General features: G+C 52.1%; 1 protein-coding gene across 1 annotated transcript; it reads left to right on the forward strand.

Annotated features, from left to right (window-relative positions):
* Positions 1-1,827: 1,827 nt before the first annotated feature.
* On the forward strand, positions 1,828-5,944 carry LOC128906117 (tektin-3-like). The gene is made up of 7 exons (XM_054192981.1): positions 1,828-2,406; positions 2,912-2,995; positions 3,222-3,292; positions 3,542-3,685; positions 4,189-4,411; positions 5,272-5,426; positions 5,728-5,944. The coding sequence occupies exons 1-7, from the start codon at positions 1,828-1,830 to the stop codon at positions 5,942-5,944; spliced, it is 1,473 nt and encodes a 490-aa protein (XP_054048956.1).
* The last annotated feature ends 3,069 nt before the right edge of the window (positions 5,945-9,013 follow it).

A 9,013-nucleotide genomic window follows, 5' to 3' on the forward strand; every position in this document is an offset into this window, starting at 1 on the left:
GTGGCAGAAAGTGTCACCCTGGGATGGCTTATCCCCAGAGGGATGCAGGGGCTTTTACTTCAGCTGGAAATGCAGGGAAAGGTGACTGTGGTCCATTCCCAAGGGGTTTTCCTCTCTTTCCTAAACAAAAGGGAACTGGCACTCACAGTGGTCTTTGTTGGACCTGAGCACAGACATTTCTCCCTCAGTTCTGCCAAACTGGCTCGCAGGGTCGTGATTGTGAAAGCTTTTTAGCTTTCTTTGGAGGGTGAGAGTTTCCCGCTGCCTGTCCCACAGCCTCTTCGGCCAGGCTGGATCCTGGGGCGAGACTCGGTGCCCGCGGCTCTGCTGCTGCTCTCAAGTCAGGCCCCGGGGCAGCCCATGCCAGCATGGCCAAAACTGGGCAAGGCTTGTAACTGGAGTCCTCAAAGTTCTGTGATTTCCCAGCTGCAGGCTGTGCACTTGTGCCCTCTGACTCATCCTGATTTTCCTGGGATTTGCCCTAACTAAAGGACCCATTATTCTCCTGCATTCGCTGTTCATTTATTTAGTAGCTGCATTTGGAGACAGTGTTCTTCTGAATGCATCAAACCGTTATGGGCAGGTTTATTCCCTGCAAACACGCCATTTTTAAAGGAATGGAGTGGCTTTCATGCTGTTACGAATAGGATTGAGCGCAAGTTTTATGTCCTACCCCACTCCCATCCAGGGATCTTATGTCCTAATCTTTCACTGGGGCTCTGAGCCAGGCTGGGAGCAGTGGGGATGGGATGGTGTTAGGAGAAGGGCACGTCCAGCTGGCTACGGCAGCCACAGGGACTTATTCCTGCCCGTGGGTGACACTTGCAACCTTACAAGAGCTTCCCACCGAGCATAACTTACCCTCCTGAGTGTTTGTCCTCACATTCGGTGTGTTAGGTGCAGTTGGTGGCCCTCTGCATTATGTTTCTGATAACAACTGACTGATAACCTCAATCTGAAAAGAGCAATAGCACCCACAGTTCTTGGTATCAAAATCTTCACGTGTGGCCATTCCTCCTAGGGCTACTGCAAGGCTGGTGTTTACAAAGCCCTCTGAAAGGACTTGGTGGGATATCTCCTTTCCAAGCGCAGTGATTTTACATCAGGTGAGCCATGGACATTTTTCTTCTTTTGCAAGACAGAGATGGCTGTTCTTTTGAGGCTGAAATAGATTCCGGGGGAGGGGACGGGGTGTGTGTGTGTGTGTGTGTTCAAATTTGGATATAGTCCTGCAAAGCTCTGCTCACCTGCAGACTGCTCACTTGAGCGTTTAATGCAAGCGAATGTGGAGGGATGAGGATGGAGTCCCTCACCCACAAATCGCGCTGGGCTGGTAGCAGCTGTGTGTCCAAAGGGGCGCAGCTCTTGGGGCTGGTAATGGCACTTTGAAAGAGAAAATGACACGTGGAGTACTAGAAGATCAGCAGATACCAAACCCAGCCAAAAGAAGCAGATGAACAGCAGAGAATCAGCAGCTACAGTTTCACGGGACTGACAGACTGAAGGAAAATGAGGGCACAATATCTGTCACTCTCTTGAGCAGCCATGATTTGTTTTTTTCCCCATTTCAAGACCTGATGCGAGATATGAGCAACAAAGTCAGATCTTTCTCTAGATACAAATGCTTGGGACGCTGTCAGAAGGGATTTGCTTACAAGAGTTTTAGGCCTGTGCAGGCAATGTGTAGGTGCTGTGTGCATCGCTGTTTGTGTTCCAAGTTGCACGTGTTGCTGTAAGAAGGAAGGCAAGTGCAGGAGCTTACTGAGTGCGGTTGTCTTCTCTCTGCTCCTCTGTGCAGGACACGTACCTGAAGAGCAGTGTTCAAGAATGCAGCCTGTTCGATCTCCCTTAACGGCAACGTACGCCCATCCACGATCAACACCTAGCAAGTTTCTGCCTGCCATCAGTGCCATGGCTTCAAGCTATAAGGCCCATTTTCCTTACTACCCGCTGCCTCAGAGCTCCGGCCTCCCCTGGATGCCCAGCACCTACTACAAACCAGCTGCCATCAACCCAACTTTGGCTCCCTTTTCCAAAAGTTCCCAGGGGATGACCGCCAGCAAGAAGCTTCCTGTCATTGCCAACAGAACAACCTTCATCACCCGGTACACCCCTGAGGACTGGCACAGGTCCAACCTGACCAACTACACAGAGTCAGAAACTTGCCAGCACAACGCGGAGCGTCTGAGAGTTGATACCTCCCGCATGATTCAGGATAAATATCAGCAGACAGAGAAAACACAAGGAGAAAGCACCAAAAACCTGGGAGTTCGTGTCCATGATATTGGATTTTGGAAATCGGAGCTCTGCCGTGAGCTGGGTGAGATGATCGGGGAGACCAACGCCCTCACGGACATGAAGAAAAGGCTGGAGAGAGCCTTGGCCGAGACGGAGGCCCCTCTCCAGGTAAGCACCCTGTGCAGTGGCCTGCAAGCTGTAGCCCACTGCTGAAACATCTGCAGCCACTCAGACGTCCAGTTAAGTTTCACTGCAGCTCCGTAACATCTAGAAAGCTTTTAGGAAGAGACCATTAGTTAGTGATCAACAAATCCCTTGCCATCTGCTGCATCTCCTATCAGCACATTCTGAGCCCATCAGAACCCACTATTTTTATAAGCAGCTCATCCAAAATCCTGGTTTGGGAGACACAAGCCCACGTCTTGCTACAAGGCTCTGGCGAGGTCAGCATGAAGGCTGACACAGGGCCCTGCATTCAGCTGCGGTTGCACCAGGGACACGTGTGCTCCCTCACGTTGCTTTAACACTGATGTTGCAGCTCGGCTGCTCATTGTCAGCTAAACCAGCTGCCCGGGGCACTTTTTTCTTCCGTTTTTGTCCCATCTTGAGATGGGGACTATCCCTCTAGAGAACCCTGCCCCTGCAGCCAACAGTCATGGCATGTCCCCAACAGGTCGCTCAGGAGTGCTTGCTTCAGCGGGAGAAGAGGATGGGCATTGACCTCGTCCATGATGACGTGGAGAAACAGCTCTTCACAGTAAGCTTGGCAACTCAGATCATGTGTGAAAGCTATTTTTACGTAAACTGCCCCGAGGAGGCTTTGCAGCCTTGTTCCCTACCTGGCTCCTTACTGCTGGTGAGGTGCTCAACCCTTCCAACCCCCAAAACCCGCTGGGCCAGGGAACGGTGTTCCCCCATGCAGCAGCTCTCTTAGTTGGTCTAATAAAAGAGATGACATCATTACATGTTTTGCCTTTGCCCAGGAAGTGGATGTCATCAGGTCGTGCCAGGAGAGGATGCAGCGGTACCTGGATAAGGCAAAAGCCCAGCTCGCGTAAGGAGAAGCTCCTTATCTCATGCCGTAGGGCTGATGGGCCTTTGCAGTTGGGATGTGAACCCCCAGCAGACCCCGACCTCTACCCACACCCCGCAGCTGTAAAACCCACGCAGGCTCCATGGGAAGCGGGCGGTGATGCTCATGGGAGGACAGAGCTGCCCGGGCGGGAGCTGCGGGGAAGTGGAACGGGGAGGAAGCCGTTCCACCCGTACATCCCCACCGATGGCTGTTGTTTGCATGTTGAAGGTCCAACAGGGTGGCCCAGCACGAGCTGGAGAGAGACCTGGCCAACAAGCAGGCGGCCCACCGCATCGATGACAAGTGCCACCACCTGAGGAACACCTCCCACGGCATCAGCTACTACCGAGGGGTGGAGCGGGTCGATGCCACGTGAGTGCACACTGGGTGGCACGCGAGCAGCAAGCTGTCCTGGGGATGCGCGGTGCCTTTCCCTGGCAGGGAGCTGCTGGTCCCCAGTCCACTGTAAAGGCAGGTCCATCCTGCCTGGAGACACCGGCTTCAGAGGGGCCATTTCTCTCTGCTCATTATTATTATCATCATTATTATTCTCATTCTTATTCTATTGTTGCTGTTCTTTTCCTTTCTGTTATTGTTCTTCTACTTAACTGTCTTTTATCTCCACACACAAGTTTTCCCTTCCCTTTCCCCTCCTATTCTCCTTCTTCTCCTTGCCCTTCTGGAGGAAAGGGGGAGAACTGCACAAGTGGCTGCATGGTCCTATCTGCTGGCTGGGGCTAAAACACGACCTATGGTCAAAATAAAAGCGTAGATTAAAGCTACATTTGACCCACGCTGCTCGCTGGCAGGGTCCTTGCCTGCCCACGTCCAGCTTCAGCAGCAGGGGCTTACCAGGGGCCTCGCCTTCCTCCCAGGATCTCGGTGCCGGAGTCCTGGGTCAAATTCACGGATGGCAACATCCTCCGCTCCCAGAGCGAACGGGCGGCCTCTGCCAAGCTGCGGGACAACACCAGGAACCTGCTGGAGGTGACGGCCAACGAGATGCGGTGCCAGTTCAACAGGGTGAACGTCGCCTTCACCAGCCGCATCGCCGAGACAGCCGACGCCAAGAGCAAGATTCAGACCCACCTGGCCAAGGTAGCCTGAACCCCTCCCTTTGGGTGTGACACTGTCACTTCCCAGGGACACCTCTGAAGCAGGACCCTCCACGCAGACCTGGCCCAAGGAGAAGAACGGTGGCTGCAGGAAGCTGGTTATAGTGTCATTTTCTGTTAGAAACTCCAAGTCCTGGGGACTTTCTTCTTGGAGCAGGAGGAGCTGGCACTGTGATTTCATCTCAAGGGATCCTGTCTTTTGCTAGCGCATCCTAGCTGGCAGCCTGGCAGCACAGGGATTTCCAGCAGAAAAGGCCACCGCTGGTTGCATCTCCTGGGAGTTACTTCAGAAGCGCTGGCTGCCCTGCAGAGAGTCTTTGCTGGGCCTCTGCTGGGCTGCCTGCCGGGGGGTTCGCAGGCTTGCTTCTCCCCCAAGGACGTGCTTTCACTCTCAGTGCTCTGTGGTTGCTGCACGGGTATCCGTGTGCTTGCTCTGCCAAGCAGAGGAAGTGGAGAGCAGTGACGGACACCTGGCTCGGACCAGTGGGTCTCATGGAAAGCCTCCTGAAAAGTGCTCCACACCGTATTGATTCACTGAGTGGAGACTGGGCTGGCAGCGTTGCGGGCTGGTGCCACGTCCTTCAGTGAAAAATGAAAATTTTTCATGCCTGAAAAACCTTCCCTCTCTGAGTTGCTATTGATGGATGATCAGTTTCTGCAAGCAGTAGCTTTGGGAAGCTGGTAACTCACTGTGTCCATCACTGCTCCAACACCTCCTCTGACGTGACAGCACCAGCAAAGACAGGCTTGTTTTTTCTGCAGACAGACAGGCGAAAAAGGAAATTATGTTGTCACTTGAGAAGGTATTTTTTCATTCATCTGTGTGTTTCTTTTTTACGGCAGACGCTGCGGGAAATCTTCCAAATGGAGATGAACATGGAAGCCATCCAAAAAGCCATGAGGGACCAAGGACCTCCGTTCAAAGTGGCTCAGACCCGGCTGGAAGAGCGCACACGGAGACCAAACATGGAGCTGTGCCGGGACACTGCCCAGCTCCGGTAAGGCAGGAGCACGGGGCCTGCAGGGTCCTTGAGGAGTCCCGGGTAGTAGCACTCAGGAGCATCACTGGATGACAAAACTAGTCATGGGATTTTTTTCCTAAATAGTCCTTCCAGAAGGGCTCTGCTCTAATCAAAAGGAATGAGCAGGTATCCCAGCCTTTGGGTGCTGGGAGAGCTCTGCACCCACAAAGGAGGCTGGGCACAAAGGATCCTGTGCCCAAGACGCCCTTCAGCAGGACAAGGCTCGAAACCACCCACGTGATGGGACCGTTAATCAGGGTTCCTTACTGTTTTCCAGCCTTGTCAACGAGGTCCACAAAATTGATGAGACGGTCCAGAGCCTTCAGCAGCGTCTGAGAGACACTGAGGACACCCTGCAAATGCTGGCTCGTGCCAAGTCGGTCTTGCAGCATGACCTGGCCATCAAAGCGAACTCGCTCTTCATCGACCAGGAGAAGTGCATGGGGATGCGCAAGACCTTTCCCAGCACTGCGCGGCTGCTGGGTTCTGTTTAGGCTGGGCTCAGCCAACCTCACGTTCTCTGTTGCGGGAGGGATCCCCAGTGTTGATAAGATGCTTTGAAAATCCATGATTAGATTTTCACTTCCTGATGAAAGCCCCGAGTAGAAATTAAACGCTCATTTGGTGTGTTAAATTTTGTGGTTAAATGGCAGTACTCCAGGTGGGGTCTCACGAGAGCAGAGTAGAGGGGGAGAATCACCTCTCTCGACCTGCTGGCCACGCTTCTTTTGATGCGGCCCAGGATGGGATTGGCCTTCTGGGCTGCAAGTGCACATCGTTGGCTCATGTTCAGCTTTTCATCAACCAAGACCCCCAAGTCCTTTTCCGCAGGGCTGCTCTATCACATCAACCCCCAGCCTGTATTGATAAGGAGGATTGTCCCGACCCAAGTGCAGGACCTTGCACTCGGCCTTCTTGAGCTTCATGAGGTTCGCTCAGGCCCACCTCTCTGGCTTGTCCAGGTCCCTCTGGATGACAACCCGTCCCTCTGGCATGTCGACCGCACCATTCAGCTTGGTGTCACCTGCAAACTTGCTGAGGGTGCACTTGATCCCACTGTCTAAATCATTGATGAAGATATTAAACAGCACTGGTCCCAGTACGGATCCCTGAGGGACACCGCTTGTCACTCCTCTCCAACTGGACATCGAGCCATTGACCACCACCCTCTGGATGCGACCACCCAGCCAGTTTCTTTCCCACTGAACAGTCCGCCCATCAAATGCGTATCTCTCCAACTTAGAGAGAAGGGTGTTGTGGGGAACCGTGTCAAAGGCCTTGCAGAAGTCCAGATAGGTGATATCCGTAGCTCTTCCCTTGTCCACTGATGCAGACTGCATTTGATTCAGGCCCCGGTGCTTGGTGGATCCCCACACATCAAGCACAGCCCATGCCGGTTTCCTCCATGTATTTAGACACCAAAGTCACAAGGCAGTACACTCCCAGTTACAAGGGCTGCTCAGGAATTTACACACCAGTCTCATATCTTCAATCACTGCTCCTGCCTGGAGGAAGGGTCTTCACCTGGGCAAGGGGCTTCTTGGCCTGCAGCTGTGTTTTTTAGTATTATCATGAAGATGGTTCAGTCAAGGACACCTGGACTTGGGTATTCACTGCCAAATTGGCGTTGTTGGGAGAAACATCTTGATTAGATGTTCAGTTAAGGTCTTAGTGTCCCAGGTAGACCAAATAATTAGGCTACAGATGTTCCTTCAAACAATTCCCTTTGATCCTCTCCTTAGCAACTACCTGCAATCATCCTTAACTATTGTGTCGCGGATGAAAATACTTGACACGGTTATGATTTAGCAAAAGTTATTAATGATGTAAGGTAGACTGAGAGGTTGAATTTTAGCAGCATTTAATCATTAACTGATTTAGGGATTCACAAAGTGAGCAAACAAAATAATTGAATAATACCTAAGCACACACACGTACAGGTCTGCCATCGGGAATTTCTTAATAGCAGGCAATGCCAGCGAGCCAAAAGGTGCCACTTTTAGGTCCTGCACACGCATGGGTGGACAGAAGAGCATCCCCATGTAGGAATGTATCTGAGAGAAAATGGCCGTGTGAGCCAGCCTCCCTACTGTGAGAGATTAGATTAAGGGCAAAACAGGTGGTAGAAGATGGAATTAGTACATGGGAAAAACGGGAACTGAGAAGGTAGAAAACATGTTGTGCTAATGACTAAGCAATTTACTATGTGAATTCTTGTAACCAATCTGATGTGTGAACGAACTGCATGCACAGCGCGTGGACAGTGTAACTAGCTAATCAGAAATAAGCAAGTGGCATATACAGGGTATAAAAGATGATGATCTGTGCTTAATAAACGGCTTCTGTTGATTCACATTGGATTGTCTGGAGTCCAGTTATTTCTCCTCAGATAGTGACCCCGACGTGATACCGATCGGCGCTTGGCTTGAGCAATGGAACGCGAGGGGCGGAAGACCCAGAAGGAGATCCACCGGCTGGAGGACGGCTCAGCTGGACTGAGACCGGGCGGACTGGGCGGCAATCCAGAATAAACAGACGACGTGGCCACGGACACCCGGGGCGGGAGATGGGGCAACAAGTAACAAAAGAAGAAGGGGCTATATTAAGACTTCTCCTGCATATCGTCTCTAAGAGAGGGGTGACATACGATGAGCGTATGCTCCGAAGGTTGTTAATATGGTGCAGAGAGAACGGATTCGCACCAGAGCCCCAGACAGCTTTTAAACCAGAAATATGGGAGGCTGTTGGGAAAAAACTGTGGGAAGTGATAAGTTAACGGAGGCAAAGAGGCATCACCGTTAGCGACGACATGGTGGTTGGTGTTATCGACCTTACAAGATATGAAGGCGGAGTGAGCCACGGCAGCCGGGGCTTTTGCAGCATTACAGCCCACGGGAGGGGGATCGAACAGGCCAGGTCCGAAGGTCTGGGACGATCCCCTGCTGATCCCCTCTGCTCCACCTGAGGCCGATGGAGGAGGCAGAACGTCAGCAGAGAAGGACAGAGCCGGAGCTGTTTGCTCCTGCCATTGCCCGCCTCACCTCCTCCCCTCCCCAGTCGTCTCCCTGAGATAGAAGTGCTGGTTTTATAGTCTGCTGTGTAAGTGTGTGTGGGCGCCAGCTTACACCTGCTGATCAGCATCTGTGCTACTGTTTGCTTTTGTTGTGTGCAGTGTCATTAGTGACTCCCCTTGAGCAGGTGTTCTGCCCGGTGTGGTGCTGTTCTCGTATGCAACTAGGGCTGACACTCCGTCAAGTGAAGAAGTTTGTATATACACAGTGTTTAGACGTAAGGCGAGCGCGCCCCAGGTAGATACACCAGGATGGGCCGTAGAACCGATGGAAGTCCTGAAATATTGGGGGAGTTTTCACCAGCCGACATGTTTACGGTCTTGGGAACGGCTCGCCTGTGCAGGGCGTATCGCTGGTTGTTGTTTGTCTGTAAGATCATGGTTGATTGGGAAAAGGAGTTGAGCCAAAATCTATAGGATGCTCTGTAGGAAAATGAGAAACTTAAGGAAAAATGAGAAACTGAGCTCTTGTTGCAAAGGCAGACTTTTATGT

The sequence above is a fragment of the Rissa tridactyla genome, chromosome 2, assembly GCF_028500815.1.
Source record: "Rissa tridactyla isolate bRisTri1 chromosome 2, bRisTri1.patW.cur.20221130, whole genome shotgun sequence".
In the NCBI taxonomy this organism is placed as follows: domain Eukaryota; kingdom Metazoa; phylum Chordata; class Aves; order Charadriiformes; family Laridae; genus Rissa; species Rissa tridactyla.

Bases quoted from the DNA above. Each gene is read 5' to 3' on its own strand.
- LOC128906117 (XM_054192981.1), top strand. From the start codon at position 1,828: ATGCAGCCTGTTCGATCTCCCTTAACGGCAACGTACGCCCATCCACGA. The intron at 2,996-3,221 runs GTAAGCTTGGCA...GCCTTTGCCCAG, and splicing joins TGGAGAAACAGCTCTTCACA to GAAGTGGATGTCATCAGGTC. The intron at 4,412-5,271 runs GTAGCCTGAACC...TTTTTACGGCAG, and splicing joins TTCAGACCCACCTGGCCAAG to ACGCTGCGGGAAATCTTCCA.